The 19,987-nt window shown below is 42.3% G+C and overlaps 1 protein-coding gene across 5 annotated transcripts in view; it reads left to right on the forward strand.

Annotated features, from left to right (window-relative positions):
- STK3 (serine/threonine kinase 3) overlaps window positions 1-19,987 on the forward strand; it is a 318,957-nt gene that overhangs the window by 205,008 nt on the left and 93,962 nt on the right. For 4 of the 5 annotated variants that reach the window (XM_075920321.1, XM_075920323.1, XM_075920324.1 and 1 more), the window contains exon 10: window positions 2,521-2,696. In XM_075920321.1, coding sequence (XP_075776436.1) covers window positions 2,521-2,696 — 176 coding nt within the window. Of the gene's footprint in view, window positions 1-2,520; window positions 2,697-6,170; window positions 6,319-19,987 lie in introns of all 5 variants that reach the window. The other variant, XM_075920320.1, reaches the window with a different exon arrangement.

Below are 19,987 nucleotides of genomic sequence, written 5' to 3' on the forward strand. Positions count from 1 at the left end.
AATGCTTTCCTGCTTTTTGGGGTCCAAGAGTACAGTCTGGTTCTTTCCTTGGATTTTCTGTTACCCATTCTGCTAATGGAGATGCCTTTCTTTTCCATCTTTGATGCAAAGGAAGCTAGGGGAGTTTCCAGAGAGGTGTGGGTGTGTCTTCCCCTGCCTTGGCATTGCTTTTTGTAAGTCTTTCTTGTGATCAGCTTAGATGCAGGCAGAGATGAGGGAGGGGGAAGGTCTTTTTGTGAGTCAGACAGGCTGGGTATTATTCCCTTGTTCCTCAAGAACACAGAGCTGGTAAGTAACAATGGTACTGCAACCTTTGGCAAAAAATAGTACCAAGTTTAGTATAAAGGCTCTATTGAGTTATAAATCAATGTTTTAATAGTTATCCATGAAAATAATATAAATAAATAAAACCTACAAATAGAAAATATGATTAGATTACTTAAATCAAGATTTCTAGTTTGCTGATTTAAATCATGATTAAAATTGGTGATTTAAACCACTTCAGTTTAAATCATTCCACCATTTACTACTCTCCCTCCTCCAAACCCTTAAAGGAAAAATATTGTTAATAAAAGTTGCTTTTTGTGTTTCTGTGGGCTTCTTTAGGTAAAATTGATGGCATCCTCTAAACATATCACATTTTTATGCTTGATCATTTTACAGGAAATGAGACAAAAAAGTCCTTTTAAATGTTTGCAGGTTGTAGTTGATTTACAATTCTTAAATATATTACAGTGTACCAAGTCCAAGTTTGTAGTTGATGAAATTTCTTTTCCCAACAGATCAGAAAGCCTACACGCTCATATATTATACATGTGCCTAAAAAGATATTTGCAACATTCTCTTTGTTCTCCACCCTCACTGTAGTTTATTCTCTCTTAAAACAGGATAGTTCTACTCAATCTATGATTTTTCTTAGTTTGTCTTTAATGCTTATAATAAAAAGTACAGCTCTATTTGGAATTCTTGTTTTTAATTTCAACTAGGTTACTTGTGCTTGCCTTAGAATTATATAATCATATGATTGGAAGGGATCTTGAGAGGTCTTCTAGTCCAGTCCCTTGCTCTCAAGACAGGACTAAGTATTATCTACTATCCATGACAGGTGTTTTTCTAACTTCCTCTTAAAAATCTCCAATAACAGTTGGAATCATAGTTACCAGAGTGTGACTAACCTCCATAGGCAATATATTCCAGCGTTTAACTACGCTAAAAGTTGGGAACTTTTCCGGATGTCTAGCCTAAGCAGCCCTTGCTGCAATTGAAGCCTTTTACTTCTTGTCCTTTCCTTGGAAGTTAACAAAAATATTTTTTCTCCTTCTCCTTGCAACAGCCTTTTAAGTACTTGGAAACTGTTATCATGTCCCCTCTCAGTCTTCTTTTTTCCAGACTAAACAAACCCAATTTTTTTCAGTCTTCCCTCATCATTTTTGTTGCTCTTCTCTGGACTTTCTCCAGTTTTCTGAAATGTGGTGCCCAGAACTGGACATGATAATTCAGTTGAGTCTTAATCAACACAGAGTAGAGTGGAAAAGTGCTAGTGATACATTCCAGAATGATGATGTTGGGTTTTTTGTTTTGCTTTTTTTGCAACAGTGTTACACTGTTGACTCATTTAGTTGTGGTCCATTATGCCCCCTAGATTCCTTTCTGAAGTACTCCTTTGGCAGTCATTTCACATTTTGTACATGTACAGCTGATAGTTCCTTCCTAAGCAGAGTACTTTGTATTTGTCCTTATTGAATTTCATCCTATTTACTTGAGACCATTTTCCAGTTTCTTCAGATACTTTTGAATTTTAATCATTGCCTCCAAAGCAACCCTTCCAAGTTTTGTGTCATCCACAAACTTATAAATGTACTCTCTATGCCATTATCTAAATAACTGATGAAGGTATTGAACGGAATTGTACTCAGAACTGATCCCTATGGGACCCCATTTGATATGCCCCTCCAGCTTGACTGTTAACCACTGTTAACTACTATCCAGGAACGGTTTTCCAACCAATTATACACCTACCTTAGGGTACATAAGAAAATAAGAATGGCCATATTGGGTCACATCAAAAGTCCATCTCGCCCAGTATCCTGTCTGCCGACAGTGGCCAGTGCCAGATGCCCCAGAGGGAGTGAACAGAACAGATAATCAAGTGATCCCTCTCCTGTCACCCATTTCCAGCTTCTGACAAACATTATAGCCACTTTGATCCTTTTATCTGCATAGGGCCTTGATCTTTTTATCTGCATATTACTCTCAACTGCCAGTGAAGTCAATGTCTATGCACCTGTCTGTGTACCACTTTTGCCAATTAATTCTAAGATCACATCTTTAATTAAACTGGTGCAATTTGTATTGTTTTTATTTAGTATACATTGATATTTGAGTTTCTATAACAATAAATAGACATTACGTGAATCACTGTAAAATTAGTCCAATAAATTCATAAACATATCTTATTTTGTACGGCGTTAAATCTTTCATCTTCTGACAGTTTAAACTTTTCTTTTTCTTTCAACTAAGGAAATGCTACTTCACCACAAGTACAAAGACCTTCTTTCATGGACTACTTTGATAAACAAGATTCCAAAAATAAAAGCCATGAAAACTGCAATCAGAACATGCATGAACCCTACCACATATCTAAAAATGTTTTCCCTGATAACTGGAAAGTCCCGCAAGATGGAGATTTTGATTTTGTAAGTACATTTACAGTGTTACTCTTCTAATATTTACTTCCTTGCATGCTGTTTGTTTTATTTGTGCTAAAATTATTGAATCCTTTCTATAGCTTTCTAGCAGTAAAAACAAAATAACTCATCTTTCAAGGATACCTTCCAGGTATTTAATAGTAAAGCCATGTTCTAGTTGTTATACTAACACAATAGCCTAACGCAGAACATGACTTCTAAAAGAGTACGTCTACGCTCATTTCTAGTTCGGAATGAGGAGTAACGTTAGTTCGGACTAAGGGCTTTAGTCCGAACTAACGTGTCCCGGCGCGCACTTCCTGGTTCAAATCAGCTGTGATTCGAACTAATGCGCCGGCGAGATCATGTTAATGAAGCGCGGGATATTTAAATCCCCGCTTCATTAACTACTTCGGTCGTCTCCATTTGCATCCCTACTCCAAACTAGGGATGCAGTGAAGACGTACCCCAAGAGAGTGGAAGATTGGCGTGAATGTATTTTTGGTGCTTTTCAAATTTGTATTGTAGTTTATTAAACTACTTGTGTGACCTAGATTATTAAAGCTTTCAAATATGAGTATAATATAAGTGGGCTTTTTGTATTGGTATCTCAAGTGAGACAAATAGAAAGCAATTAATAAGAATTTTAAACTAGGCAGAGCAATTTACATATCTCCTGAAGAGATTGAATAAAGATCACTTAATGTATCTTTTGAACCTGTTGATATAATTGTATTAAAATTCCTGTGATTTCTGGAAAAATTATTGCATCTTTAGAAATAATATGCTAATCTATTTGCCCTCTGTTACACCAGTTTGAATGTTTTTTAATTAAAAAATGTTTGGGAGTGGGGGAGGATAGACAGCAATGCAAAATATGGTAAAGACAAAAATAATCTGTTTTTAAGCAATCAGTGAAGCTATATGGCTTTAAAATATTTTTTTTTCAAAATAAACTGATTAGACTGATTTGGATATGTAATATATAGGTGTAACAGGTTTTTTTCTCTCTTTTATATTTTCTAACTTTTAAAGAAAGGAATTTAACATATCTATTGTAGCTTTAATATGTTCTTTCCTTCACTGCACTGCAGTACCTAAATTATACCTTCACAAAGAGAAAAACCACTGCATTTAATTTTAGTTGGCAGCTGTAAGTATGAGGTTTTTTTTTTTTCAGTTTTCTGTCTTTCTAAATAAGCTGACTCTAAAATTTAAAATACTGTGCTGTGGCAAATGAAGCAGCACAGTAGTATGCAATGTTATAGGAGTAAGTGCTGTAAGTTTTCGAATAAGTACATTACTTTTTTCTAAACTACAAAGATACAATAGCCAGCATCTTCAAAATCAACCAGTGAAATAACTTAGTACATTATTTGTTGGAAAATAACAATATCTAAATGAGGTTTATTATTGTGGTAATAACATTTCTTTAGAACTGTTTTTAAAACTTTTAGTTGTTATAGATTAGCTGATAATTACAAATATAATGAACAGATTTGTAAATTCTAAGGTCCTGATCCTGTAAACATTTATCCACAAGGAAATTATGCACACAAATAGTTCAATTGAACTCAGTGAGACTACTAACATGCATCAAGTTGCTTGCTATGGGTAAGTGTTTGCAAGATCAAAGTCTAAATAATGTATAATCTTTAGCAAGAAATTATATACTGATTTACTGTTAACTAAAGCACTGAAGAGTTTTCATTTTTTTAAAAAATTGAACTGAGATTATTTTATAATAAATAAATATACAAAATTATTTTAGATTTAAGATTATTAAGAGAATGAAGAGTACCCCCCAAAATTACAGACAACACATTAAAAGTTATCTGAAGTGGTAGTGCTGTTTTTCAAATCTGTTAAAACTTAATATGTTTTTACACAATACTAATTTGTGAGAGACAGGTTGGATCCAATGTATTTTACTAGGCTAACTGCAGTAGATGAAAGAGACAAGGCTTTTGAGTTCTGGCATGTGTCTACAACAATATTAATTCATAGCATTTATTGCAAAACTATTATTGAGGTTAAGATTATTTTAAAAAAGGATAGGTAATTTATATGGATAAAATAATAAACGTATAAGGGTACGTCTACATTACAAAGTTAATTCGAAATAACAGCCGTTATTTTGAATTAACTTCAATATCATCTACACATGCAAACCGCTATTTCAAATTTAATTCGAAATAGCGGAGCGCTTATTTTGAATTTGGTAAACCTCATTCTATGAGAAGTAACGCCAAATTCGAAATACCTAATTCGAATTAAGTGCTGTGTAGACACCTAATTCAAAATAGGGGGCCTCCAGCCTTTCCAGGGAGCCCTGGTGGCCACTCTGGGCCAAACCAGGAAAACTCCTCTCTTTTCTTCCAGCCCCGGGGCCCTTAAAGGGGTAGAGTCTGGCCACTGGGCACGTGCGAGCCAGAAGCCTGCATGCAGCCAGCCAGCCCTGACAGCTCTGCACCCAGTGGCCAGACAATGAGCCAGGCAGTCAGCACCAGTCCAGTGTCCCCCGCCTAGTCGCCCAGGGGCCAGCCAGGGGCCGTAGACAGCACGCGCCTGCCTGGACTGGTGCGGAGATCATGGACCTCATTGAGGTGTGGGGGGAGGCCTCCAATGTCCATGATCTCCGCACCAGTTGGAGGAATGCTGCCGTCTATGGCCGCATAGTGGCAACCATGGCCCACAAGGGACACAGGCACACCCAGGAGCAGGTGTGCCTGAAAATAAAGGAGCTCAGGCAGGTGTACGCCAGGGCCACCAGGGGCAGCGCAGCAGCAGGGGCTCCCACCTGCCCCTACTTCCCCGCCCTCGACCGAATCCTGGGGGGCGGGGCGGTCTGTGCCAGCCCAGGGGGCAGCAAGCCAGGAGCTGAGGGCCCTGACCCGGGCGCAGCAGAGGGACCACCACCAACTGTCCCGGCTCCGGAGTTGGCAGGGTCGTCCAGGGAAGCCATACCAGGTAAGTGCCAGCACTGTCCCCTACCCGGGGGGGGAGGGAGACCAGGGACTGCGCGCTTGGACCATGCCTCCCACGGATCACACAGCCACCTGTGCACGTGCAGGCATGTGCCGTGCCACCCTTGGGCAGTTGACTCCAGCTGCGTGCCATGCAGGGGCCGTGGCCTGATAGCCACACGTGTGTGTGAAGAGACCCGACACGCTCCCGACCTCGGGATGGGACACAGCAGGACACCCTCCCTTCACATGCCCCCTCTACATAGGGGCAGGGGAAATCACACACACACACACACACACACACCCCCGGCCGCACTATACACAGCACAGGGGCCCGGGTGCGGTCTCGGAGCAGCTCCCACTCCCAGGCAGAGCCGGACATGCTGACCATGGTCTCTGTGCAAGCACATCGGCTCTGATGGTGCAGGGCACAGTCGCCCTCACCTCGCAGAGGGGGGCTGGGCATCATCCATTGTGTCCCCAGGGAGAACTGACCACTTCTCTTCTTTCTCTACAGCCGCACCAGCTGCTCGTGCAGGGCGCACCACACTGCCGGGACATGCTCCTGCACCCGCGGCCTCAGCAGGACCACCACCATGCGGCAAGGGTACCGAGAGCAGCACCTGCAGGCCCTGTGAGCCCAGACCCAGATAATGGAGCAGCAGGTGCAGGAAGAAAGGGAGTTCTGGTGGGAGATGCTTGCCCAGGGTCGAGCCATCTGTCACCATCTGCAGGCCCTTGTGCAGAGCGTGCTGCCCCGTGCCGGTCCTGCACTTGATGCCCCCCCCAGCTACTGTTCCTCCTCCCACTCCTGCCCCCCCACCTCTTCCTCCTCAACCACCACACCTTCCTCCTCAATCTGCACACCCCCCACCTCAGCCTCCGCACCCTCTTCCCCATCCCCCTGGGGACACCAAGGCCCTCTCCCACACTGTGCTGGGAGGCAGTTGGCCCGGTGAGACCCCCCACTCCTGAGTGCTGAGCTTCCCCTCCCCCCTTCTTCCTCTTGCTTCCCCCTTCCAGCTCCCTCCTCCAAATTGTTCCCCTCCCTCTCCCACCCTTTCTCTTTCCCTCTTCCGCCACCCTTCTCAATCTCCCCAGAGTTTTACCCCCCCCCCCCCCCAGTTTAGTTAAATAAACAGAGTTTGTATTTTTGAGACAAAAGTGCATTTTATTTGACATCAGGAAAGGGGGCTAGGGAAGGGTAAGTGGACGGACGAGAGGGAGGAATGGGGCACAAGCCCGCAGCGGGACAGACCAGGGAGACTGTTAGTGCTCCTCAGGGTAGAAGCTCTCCTGCAGGGCCCCCTGGATCCTGACAGCTCCTCGATGGTCCTCCCGGATGGCAGCCTACAGACAGTGCAGATAGGCTGCTGGCAACATGTCCAAGAGACACAGCAGAGTCCCCGGGGGCAGGTCTGGTTCCATGTTGCAGAGTGCCGTGGTGTCCTGAGTGAGGGCAAGCAGAGCACTCTGAGACACAAATGCTTTGCTGTCCCTCAGCGAGGTAGACCAGCAAGCAGAGAAACCTGAGAACTGTCTGTCCGGGATGGGGGGTAGGGTCCCTTTAAGCACATACCTCGGATAGCCTGAAGCAGCAGCCCCACACACTAAGTCCGACCCTGATGCCCTGCCGGCACTGGTTCCAGCCAGCCTTACCTTCAATTCAGGGTCCACTCAATGTGGATGCGTTATTTCAAATGAGAACAACGCTATTTTGAAATAGTTTTTGTGTATAGCTGCGTTATTTTGAATTAGCTTATTTCGAATGAACTAATTTGAAATAAGTTAATTTGGAATAGCGCTGTAGTATAGACATACCCTAAATTACTTTATTTCGGATTCATGTTTTATTTTTGGAAGGGACAAAAACCTTCATAACTCAAGACATAAGCCAACCATTAACTGTCAGGCAATAATCTTCCATGGACAGGTTGTTCTGTAATTACTCACTGTGGTTTCTTTGTCTAAATTATATGGTAGTAGCTGCCATCAGGGACAAAATACCAGATTAGATGAACCATTGATTTGAGCCAGTGGATCGATCAATCGATCTGTCTGTCTGTCTATCTATAAAATACTTCTGTTTGTCTTTGAGCAGTCGGAAATGTTTTTAAAATGCCTTGGAAAAAGTTATTGGCACTACTGCTGAAAGGTCTGCAAGAGACTTTCCAAAAGAATAAATCACTGGAAAGCATGCATAATGAATTTCCTACTTTTTTTTTTTAAATTGACATTAATTTTTTAGATTGCTGACATACAGTCTTTTAAATAATTTATGAAAATGATAAATAATGAAGAATTTTTAGTACTAAAGAACTCTGTTCTGTCTAAAGTGGAATTATATTTAATGGGACCAAGATAGAAATTCTAAAAGAGAATAGAGGCAATAGTGACTGCTATGTTTATTTAAGGATTAAAGACTAACATTTTATTTCTAAACTAAGGATGCTGCTCAAACCCCACTCTAATTATGCTAACATACTGTAATAGTGCCTGTGACACCATGGGTGTGTCTAGACTACATGCCTCCTTCGACGGAGGCATGTAGATTAGCCAGATCGGAAGAGGGAAATGAAGCCGCGATTAAAATAATCGCGGCTTCATTTAAATTTAAATGGCTGCCCCGATCTGCCGATCAGCTGTTTGTCGGCAGATCGGGGGAGTCTGGACGCGATGCCCCGACAAAGAAGCCTTTCTTCATCGACACAGGTAAGCCTCGTGAAACCAGGCTTACCTGTGTCGATGAAGAAAGGCTTCTTTGTCGGGGCATCGCGTCCAGACTCCCCCGATCTGCCGACAAACAGCTGATCGGCAGATCGGGGCAGCCATTTAAATTTAAATGAAGCCGCGATTATTTTAATCGCGGCTTCATTTCCCTCTTCCGATCTGGCTAATCTACATGCCTCCGTCGAAGGAGGCATGTAGTTTAGACACACCCCATGTGAAGAATAAGCACTCTGTGTCAGATGGTAGTGACCAGTCTCGTATGGAAGATATGATTGTTCTGTAAAAGGGGGGCAGATTGTACTGTATTTTACCACATTCCCTGAGGCAAGTGCATAGTGTGCCAATGGTGGCAGCCAACAAATACTTTACTCATTAGCTAGAAGGGCAGAACAAAAAGTGCCACAATAATGGAGGCTAACCGACCATATTCAGATGTCTGGAGAGGGAAAAATAATATCAAGTTTATTAGTGCATCTGGCTTTTGTTAATGCACTGTAGAAAGGAAGATGTGCCAGTCAAACTTTGCAATTAATTAAAAAAGAAAAAGTCAGATGTTATCCATAATTAATACTAAAGGAAATACTTAAGATCTTTTGCTTTAAAAATGAAAATATTACATTCAGCGAAATAAGATATTGGGATTATTGCGTATTCCTGCAAGCATTCAGTTAGTTTATGCAGGTGCAGAAATGTTGGCAGAAATGGGGCATAAGTTCTTCAGTCCAAAGGGTATATTTTCTTTATGTTGTACTGCTAGATAACCATTTTATTAATTTTCTAAATACTAACCAACCCCCCCCCCCAACCTTTCTTCTTCAAGTAGTGTTCTGTGGGTATTTCACTGTAGGAATGCAGGTGCCCCTGTGACTTTGATTGGATATTTTTGGGAGCAGTCTCTGTTGTGCCTACACATGGAACCTATGTACCCTCGTGCTCTATACCAAGGCTATGTAAGGCTGCTCTGGCAAAGCGCTATTAGTTCCTTCTCAACTACCTTCTGGCAGTGATGCAATCTAGCATGTGCCTGCTCCATGTGTACCTTTCCCTCTCTTTATTAGTGTTTTAGCTTTATAGTTAGTTCTTAATGGTAGTAGGTTTAACATAGGGGTGGGGAACATTTTTGGGAGCCGAGGGTCACTGACCCACAGAAAAAACAATCAGGGGGCTGCACACAAAACAAACCCCTCCTTGTAGCCCCTGACTGAGAAGGAGAGAGAGACAATCCCTACATACCAAAGCCCAGAGGGGCCCGGCCTAGTAGATTTTGTGTGCTCCAGCCCTGCAGAGGGGCAGTTGTTGGGCTAAAGAGCCAATATGGGCTCCTCAATCCTGGGGGGAAGCCCTGAGCCTCGAGGCTAGATCCAAGCAAGCCAGAGGCCCTCGGGTCTGAGGTTCCCTACCCCTGGTTTAATACCTTATAGTTGGAACCTTTGTACAAATATACATACACATTTTTGTTTTTGTTTTTCCCCTGTAGAAGGGCTTGAACAACTTTTTCTTCTGTTGGAAATGCTGGGCTTCCCAAGATATAAAAGATGCCTCTCTGACCAAGAAGCAGTTGATGTTAGTGATGGGCAGTCCCGCTGTATTTGTGGCTTGAGAGACTCTTGCATTCTCAGTAAGGGAAGATCCCATAGAAACAGCAATGGAATCCCATAGAATACTAACAATGGAGCAAGCCTTAAAATCAACTAGGAATGTGGGTACAGAGAACTTTCCTGTACAGGGAGCCTCCATATCGATTAGTGCCATGTTATCATCAAGGTTAGGTCACAGTTATCAAGAGCTTCCAAGGAGAAAATGGCATGGAAATCCTAGTCTCCAATACTCTCCTTAACTGAGCTACTAATAACTGCACTGCCAGTACTGAGACCATCCCACTCCAAGTAGAAAAAAGGGGGTAAGTTCAAAACAACAGGGCGTTCCTCATCAAAGATGATCTCATCACCAGAGATCTCAGGCCACAAGAGTGTAGTGAGACAAATTAAGACTTCAAGTAAGTCCCATACCTCAGCAATAAAGGGCTCAGTCCTGAAGACTGGATCCAATGGAATCCTCCATCCCCCAATATTGATGTCAGTGCCTCACCCAGTGGTCTCAGCAACACCATTGCTGCTGGTATCGAATTCTCTTGTGCTTCTATTACTACTGGCATTCTGATACCTGAAAGACCTTATGGTATGGAATGCAACCTCTGGATGTCTCTTGGTATCAAAGGTTGGCTAGGTCACCAGCTGTTCATGTTTCTGGGTGACCTATCTCTTCTCCTGGATGGTCAAAGATTATCATCTCTGATGTAGTATGTAGAGGAGCATTCTAACTTAGGCTCTGAATTTTCTGTTTCAAGGATCTCCAATTTATTCAAGGAGATGCTGTTGCCCATTTCAGATGCAGCACAGGCAGGACATCATACCCCTGCGTTCCAGCACTTGGGATTACCACTGTTGGATTCCCCCACCTCACCCCCAAGTCTTATAGTCTTCCTCATTAACCAGCAATTTTGTGGTCCTCAACTCAGTTGCACAGGGAATACAAAGATCTTGTACTCCAGTTCTTTCAATCCCTCCTCCCCATTTTGGGCCTCTGACCTTTGAGGAGCAAGAGGCAAGTGTGGATATTGAGGTTACTCTTCCTCCTCCTCCTCCTTCAAATATCTTGTTGTCATCATCTGATAAGGTAGTCAAGCCACCCCCACCACCATCATTAGCTGATGACTTCAGACAATTCTAGGACTTGGTGAAGAGGGTTGTTAACATCCTGCAAATTCCCCTGAAAGAATTCCAGGAACTCCATGGACATATTGCATATCGCTACCTCAGCCCTGTCAATTAATGGAACCCTCCTGCAAGCAGGGATGTTAAATTGTGATTAATCAGCTGACTAGTTGATAGAATTTCCATTGACTACTCAATTAGTCGATGGGGAAGGGTGCATGCTATCCCCAGTGAGCTCTGCAGTTTCAATGTAGGAGGAGCTAGGCACACAGCAGAGCCATAACAGGGTTAGTTCCTGGGGGCAGTGTGAGTCAGGACTCAGCTTGCGCCAGCCTCAGGAGCTAACCCCACTGTAGCACATCCTTTTAGTGGCTCTTACTTCATTTGAAAGGCAGAGCTGCAGCAGTTGGGGATCCAGCGTGAGTGGGGACTGCATCAGTCCCTGCTTGTACCGGTTTCCACACTGTGCCTCAGCCTTTTAAGTGTAGTAAGTGTCTCTTGGTTCTTCATTTAAAAGGCAGAGCCACAGTGCTGCTGTGCCACTACCTGCCTTCCCCCCCACACCAGCTCCTGCTCCCTCCACCATTGCTGCCTCTTATTCAACTACTCTTTTACATCCTTACCTGGAACCAGCCAAGTCCATCTGCCAACTCCAACAATGTGCCTCTCCAACCCTGACACATGCAAGAGGTCTGATAAATACTATGTTCCAGCCATACTGAAGTAAGGCCCTACAAAATTCATGGTCCTTTTTGATCAATTTCATGGACATTGGATTTTTGAAAATCATAAATGTCATTATTTCAACTCTTTAAATCTGAAATTTAATGGTGGTGTAATTGTAGGGGTCCTGATCCAAAAAAGGAGTGGTAGGGGTTGCAAAGCTGTTGTAGCAGGGTTGTGATACTGCCACCTTCACTTCTGCACAGCTGCTGATGGTGGTGCTTCCTTCAGAGCTAGCAAGGCAGAAAGCAGCAACTATTGTCCAGGTTTCATGTTAGTCTGTTTCAGCAAAAACAACAAGGATTCTGGTTGTTACTTGAAAGACTAACACATTATTAAAGCATAAGCTTACATTTCCATATCTGTATCCTTTCCCCCTTTTCTTTCTGTCTTTCTCTCTTCCTTTTTCTCTTTATCATTCATGGAAGTGAGTTGTAGCTCACGAAAGCTTATGCTCTAATACCCTAATACATTTGTTAGTCTTTAAAGTGCCACTGGACTTTTTGTTGTTTTAGCTGTTGTTGAGGTGCCCTGCTTGAAGGAAGAACTGCCATCAGTAGCAATGCAGAAGTAAGGATGGCATGGTATGGCGTTGCCATCCTTACTGTGTTGTGCCCTGCAGATCTGGGCTCTCAGTCAGCAGCTGCCACTCTTTGGCTGCCCAAGACAGAAGCACAGAAGTAAGGGTGGCATGCTATGATATTGCCACCATTACTTCTGTGCTATTGCTGGTGGCGTGATGCTTTTAGAGCCAGGTGCCTGGACAACTGCCGCTGCTCTCTGCCTGCTCTGCTCTGAGGCAAAAATTTTTAGTGAATCTCTAAACTCAGGGGTTGTACCATTTGACTGGAGAATTGCTAATATAGTTCCGATTTTTAAGAAAGGGAAAAAAATGACCCGGGTAACTACAGGCCTGTTAGTTTGACATCTGTAGTATGCAAGGTCTTGGAAAAAATTTTGAAGGAGAAAGTAGTTAGGGACATTGAGATTAATGGCAACTGGAACAAATTACAACATGGTTTTACAAAAGGTAGATCATGCCAAACCAACCTGATCTCCTTCTTTGAGAAAGTAACAGATATTTTAGATAATGGAAATGCAGTGGATCTAATCTACCTCGATTTCAGTAAGGCATTTGCTACAGTATCACATGGGGAATTATTGATTAAATTGGAAAAGATGGGGATCAATATGAAAATTGAGAGGTGGATAAGGAACTGGTTAAAGGGGAGACTACAGCAAGTCATACTGAAAGGTGAACTGTCAGGCTGGAGCGAGGTTACTAGCGGAGTTCCTCAAGGATCAGTTCTGGGACCATTATTATTTAATCTTTTTATTACGGACGTTGGCACTAAAAGTGGGAGTATGCTAATAAAGTTTGTGGATGACACAAAGTTGGGAGGTATTGCCAATTCAGAAAAGGATCGGGATATCATATAGGAAGATCTAAATGATCTTGTAAATTGGAGTACTAGTAATAGGATGAAATTTAATAGTGAGAAGTGTAAGGTTATGCATTTAGGGATTAATAACAAGAATTTTAGTTATAAGCTGGGGACACATGAGTTGGAAGTAACGGAAGAGGAGAAGGACCTCCGAGTCCTGGTTGATCACAGGATGACTATGAGCCGCCAATGTGACATGGCCGTGAAAAAGGCTAATATGGTTTTGGGATGCATTAGGCTAGGTATTTCCAGTAGAGATAAGGAGGTGTTTGTGCCGTTATATAAGGCATTGGTGAGACCTCTTTTGGAATACTGAGTGCAGTTCTGGTCTCCCATGTTTAAGAAGGATGAATTCAAACTGGGACAGGTACAAGGAAGGGCCACTAGGATGATCCAAGGAATGGAAAACCTGTCTTATGAAAGGAGACTCAAGGAGCTTGGCTTGTTTACCTTAACCAAAAGAAGGCTCAGGGGAGATATGATTGCTGTCTTTAACTATATTAGGGTATGTCTACACTACCACCCTAGTTTGAACTAGGCTGGTTAATGTAGTCAATCGAAGTTGCAAATGAAGCTCGGGATTTAAATACCCCGGGCTTCATTTGCATCTTGCCGGGCGCCGCCATTTTTAAATTCCCGGTAGTTTGGACTCCGTGCCCGCGGCTATACTCGGCATGGAGTAGGTAGTTCGAATCAGGCTGTCTAATTTGAACTACCGTTACTCCTCGTGGTGTAACGGTAGTTCGAATTAGAAGGCCTAATTCGAACTACCTACTCCGTGCCGCGTGTAGCCGCGGGCACGGAGTCCGAACTACCGGGGATTTAAAAATGGCGGTGCCCGGCAAGATGCAAATGAAGCCCGGGGTATTTAAATCCTGGGCTTCATTTGCAACTTCGAATGACTACATTAACCAGCCTAGTTCAAACTAGGGTGGTAGTGTAGACATTCCCTTAGCGGAATAAATGCCAGGGAGGGAGAGGAATTATTTAAGCTCAATACCAATGTGGACCCAAGAACAAATGGATATAAACTGGCTTTCAGGAAGTTTAGACTCAAAATTAGAGGAAGGTTTCTAACCATTAGAATAGTGAAGTTCTGAAACAGCCTTCCAAGAGAAGTAGTGGGGGCAAAAGACCTATCTGGCTTCAAGATTAAGCTAGATGGGTTTATGAAGGGGATGGTTTGATGAGAAAACATGATCCTGGCAATTAATTGACCTTTCACTATCAGTAGTAAATAGGCCAATGGTGGGATGATAGGAGTTACTATAGAGAACTTTTTTCTGGGTGTCTGGTAGGTGAGTCTTGCCCACATGCTCAAGGTTCAGCTGATTGCCATATTTGGGGTTGGGAAGGAATTTTCCTCCAGGGTAGATTGGCAGAGGCCTTGGAGGTTTTTTGCCTTTCTCTATAGCATGGGGCACGGGTCAGTTTAAACCGTCATTTGAGGACTTCAATATCTGAGATATAGGTGAGAGGATTATTTTAGCAGTTGGTTGGTGAGATTCTGTTGCATGCATTGTGCAGGGGGTCAGACTAGATGATCATAATGGTCCCTTCTGACTTTAAAGTCTATGAGGCAGTACAGAAGTGAGCATGGCAATACTGCAACCTCCCTAAAATAACTTTGACACCCTTGCAATTTCTCTATTGGGTCAGGACCTCGAATTTGAGAAACTCTGGTCTTCCCCATGAAATCTGTATTGTATAGGATAAAAGCACACAAAAGCCCAGATTTCACAGGGGAGACCAAATTTCATGGTCCGTGATGCATTATTCATGGCTATGAATTTGGTAGGGACCCAATTATGAGTTTATATTTTCTCATCAAATTCTCTGGTCATGGATGCAGTCAATGGAAGAGTCAGGTAGAATGCTCTAAAAATCACCTCTTATAATAAGAACCAGAAACATCTGAATATGTTTGGTTATAACAGTAACACTTCCATTGAGAATAGATAGCCACTAGGCACTGATTTCAAAATACAATTTCCTGAACTATGAGAAGGTTACTGCTTTATTGACTATTTACCCAAGATCATTGAGAACAGTTCAGTGCTAGAATAAAGGAGGGCTAGGTTTTAGTAAAAATTTCACTGCAAGCGTCACTTCATATGGCAGACTCTGCGGACAGGTCTATTTCCAAAGCACTAGTGATGCAGGAACTTCCTGACTTCAGTTGTCTGCATTTCCATGGGAGGTACATTTGACTGTGGAATATTTGGCTTTTGAAGGCCAGTAGCTTTTCACAGATTCCAGATGATTTGTTTCATATCCTAAAGGATCGTGGCTAACTATCTTTTGGGATATATATGCTTGCAAATAAAAAGGGTCTCAATCAGCACAACGATCTGCATACACATACACCTAACAAACAGACTCTATTTTCTACTTTCTGTAAGTCACCAGCTAAGAGGTTGAGATTTTCAAACAAAGAGCCTGCAGCTACCTTGACTGCTTCATCCTAGACTTCAGCATCATACTAACACATGTTTTGATGGTTTGGCCAGGAGTCCAGACCACCCAACGACCAGGTTTTATCAACTTCATGACACAGCTTAGCTTGAGGATTTCAATACATTGATCTTTTTGCCATGGCAGCCAACACAAAATGCAGGAAATTCTGTTCCATAGGGGAGCTCAATCCACAATCTCTAGGAGATGCTTTCCTTAGTACATGGACAAAGGGTGTCTTCTATGCATAACTTACAACTCTGTTGTTCTTACAAATCTTTATCAAGATCAGACAGGACTAAACATAGTTTGGCTTCCTTACCTCATTAAATTCACCTCTCTACCACTGTGGCAGCTCCCAATCAAACCTTTACAGTTGATGCAGTACGTGGATCAGTTTTAACCCAGTCTCAATGTCCTGCAAGTACAGATTTGATTTCTGTGATTCTCTGGACTTGAGACCATGTATACTGGAAGTTAATAGCAAAAGAGAATCTATTAGACATACTTATATCAGAAATTGAAGGTATAATGTTTGGTGTACTCATTACCATCATTTTCCTATCAAGTTGTCTTTTTCCTTAGTCTTGGATTACCTGTTGGAAATGAGTCTGTGTTTCATACTATACTAGATGTTAAGAGGGAGTAAGCCTTTTACATGATCTAGGCCATAAAGGAAAATTCCTTAATATTTTGTTTAGACAGAAAATAGGGAATGTCTGTCTACATTCAGAGACTTTCTAAATGGATCTCTGGATATATTATTTCCTGCTGTGGTTTTACTATGGTTACAACTCCCATAAAAGCAGCTGCACACTCAACTAGCTCACAGTCTATGTCTGTAGCTGTACTCAAAGATGACCTGGTTAGTAAAATCTGCAGGGCTGCAACATGGTGCTTGATACATATGTTTTCCTACCTCTGAACCCTAATTAATGTTGCAAGATTAGATGCAGCGGGAGGCAATATAGTTTCTTCTTTAGTAATGGACTATGAAACTCCCACCTTCTTAAAGGGTTACTGTTAGAGAATTGCCTGAAATGGCGAAACCTAGGGACACTACTCAAAGGACAAGTTACTCACCAGAGCCATAATTAGGACAGGGCTGGACTTCCCCAGGACGCAGAGCCAGCAGGGATGCAAAAACAGGGCAGCACAGGATCAGGCCTACCAGTGTCAGTCCCCACGACCATAGGCTAGGGCCAATTAGCATCTGGTGGAGCCCATGTATATAGTTTCGGGGGCATTCTGCCACTCTTTCCCCCTCCTCCCCCCCCCCAACAGTGGCCTGGGCAGGGAGTGGAGTGCATGATCTAGAGCTGTCTCTCCTGTCTTTGCAACTGGACGCCACCTCCTGGGTCCTAGTGCTGGTCAACTTGCATATCTTTGGTCTAAGACAAGAGGATGTGTCCAGGATGTAGCTTGAAGCTTTGTCACCCACCTGGCCTGAGGAGTGCAATGTCTATATAGAGGCAACCTGGCCTGGCAAGGAGGGGAAGGAGGTCTGCTAGGCAGCTAGTTAGCACTCAGCTCCCACAGTGCAGGAAGCTGGGGGACCAAGTGGACAGGGCAGCTCCCACCAGCTTCCATTCTGCTGGCTCCTGGCAACAATGATTTTCAAACTGTGGGTTGCATCCCTCTAGTGAGATGCACCTCACAGTTTGAAAATGTCTGTGCTAAATGGGAGGCAAAAATCCAGGTTGTCTCTACAGGACATAAATATGATTGCTCACCTTCATGCTAAAATACTTGGTTACAGCTCTGATTCATCTTGTTCAGTAAACAGAGTTCGTAGAGATTTATGTCCTTAAGGGTGCTCCACTGCCTGCATTCTTCACCTCTCTTTTGGAGATGCCTCTGTGAGCTTTGTGATAGAGAAGGAATTGAAGACAGTTTGCTTGCACAGCCTTAGATAGCCTCTGTATGGGGATGTGTAAGGCGCATGGCCAGGCAGAGAAGGCACTGCTACCAAATATCTCAGAAGAAAGGTGCAGCAACACACTCCTAGAGTTGGGCACCCACACGGACACACATCTCAAAGTATTCCAGTAAACTTTTCTTTTCAGTACCTGCAAATTCAAGATAGAAGTATATTCAAATACAATTATTTATTTTGAAACAACAAAAATTATATAATGCAGACTCAATAGTCACCCTAAAAATCTGTTAATTTGTCTTTAAATACTATAAACAGAGAAGGTTAACCCAAATATCTGCAGTAGTACCTGACTTCACTATACTTGCTATAATGAATACATAAAACATTTAAAACACTGAGGTAAAGAGATTCAGTTATCTAAGACAATTGGTAAATGTTTAAGAGTTATACGTATGTGGTTATAGATGTGGGTGTCTGTACACAGGTTTAAGAAATGCACTTGCCCCTGGCAAGTAAGAAACTTTCCAAATGAAAAGTCATATTTAAAGTTGAATTAAACTTTTAAAAAAGTATTTCAGTAATAATTTTTCTTTTTTGAAAGCAAATGTTCATGTTCTATTTTTCCATTAATTTTTTTACCTACAGTCATCTGACTTGAGAATACTGGACTCATCTGTTCATTCTCTATCCATTAATGCTAAATGTAAGATTGAGACATGTCTCTGTTGAGTTGTGTCTTCTGGCCATAATGTCTTTCTGAGTTTCCTGATTTGATTTTTTCTATTGGTGTAATGCTACATTTTTTGCCCAGACAATCTCCTATTCAAGTTAGTGGTAGTTTTGGCAGAATAAATTGTGCTGGATTGGGCCCACTGTGGGTAATTTCAGTGGACCTGATTCTTATACCCTTAATTCATGTTGAATAGAACTTTCCTCCACAAATGGTCCCATTGTAGTCTATACTTGTGGAGTAAGATTCTTTTCAGCATGAATAAGGATTCTACCACATTTGTTTCCAAGAAAGCCTTGCTTAAGTTTTGTAGCTGCTGGGACTATATTCTTTTAAATAATCTAATTATGTTGTTAGAAAAATGAAATTATTTACTTGTAATTCTACATACTGAAAGCATTAATTTAAATAGATTAACACTCATCCAGCTTCCCTTAGGAAATGGCATATCAGTTTTATTTTCCTCTGTTGAAAAAGAAGGCTGTGACATTCCATATCTGTTACTAGCTTAAGGATTCTAGATTCTTTTTGTTTGCTAATCTATTTCCAAATCAGATGCCAAAGGCTGAAACCCAGAAGTATGTGTCTTTTATGACAATGAAATGCAAATAAATTAATAACCAATACAAATTTTAAACATTTTATTTATTAGGCCCAAGTACAGCAGGGACTTATGTAAATAAAATATTTAAAAACACGGGATACACATGAATAAACATGACAAATCCTGTATCTTGGCAGGGAGTTAGACTAGAAGAATCTTACAATACCTTCTAACCCTTTGATTCTATGAATTGTCTCACTAAAGTTAAGCACATGCTTAGTGCTTTGTTGGGCTGGGGTCTAAGATTCCACATCTTTTGATATATACCAGTGATTAACCATAAGTGAGGGCAGATTAATCCCGGACTCCATGCACAGTAGTATATAGGGTGCACCATTTTTAGTGAGGTCTTTCAGATATTTCCTTTCTTCTCTTTCACTCCTACATTTGGCTTGCTGCTTGGATCTACAGCATAGCAAGGAGTAAGCTGTCTCCCTTCAAGATCTTCCCGCCTCTACACACGCTGCCTCTATAGCCAGTATTGACCTGTACAAAATTCAGCATCTGTATATGCTGAACATGTATAGTTAGAAGGAACAATGCTTTCTAGCAGCTTGGAAAAGGCAGAACAGCAGACTGTCCAAGTATTGTACGTCTTGGATGCACTTAGCATTGAGGCATTTGGCAGAAGTGATGCAATTGCTTGACTTTGTTCTTTTAATGTATATTTTTAATGTTATAGATAGATAGGGTTGCCAGGTGTCGGGTATTGACCTAGACAGTCCGGTATTTTTGCCTCCTGTCCGGTAAAAAAAAATTCAGAAAATACCGGACCCTTAAAATATCCGGTATTTTCTGATTTTTTCCCGGCCAGGGGGTAAAAATACCATACGGTCCGGGTCAATACTGGACACCTGGCAACCCTACACACACTCAGCAATCGGGCCCAGGCCCCTTCCACCGCCCGCCACTTACCTTAGAACATAAGAATGGCCATACTGGGTTAGACCAAAGGTCTATCTAGCCTGGTATCCTGTCTGCTGACAGTGGCCAATGCCAGGTGCCCCAGAGGGAGTGGACCAAAGACAAGGATCAAGCGATTTGTCTCCTGCCAT

This window comes from Pelodiscus sinensis, chromosome 2 (assembly GCF_049634645.1).
Source record: "Pelodiscus sinensis isolate JC-2024 chromosome 2, ASM4963464v1, whole genome shotgun sequence".
NCBI lineage: Eukaryota > Metazoa > Chordata > Testudines > Trionychidae > Pelodiscus > Pelodiscus sinensis.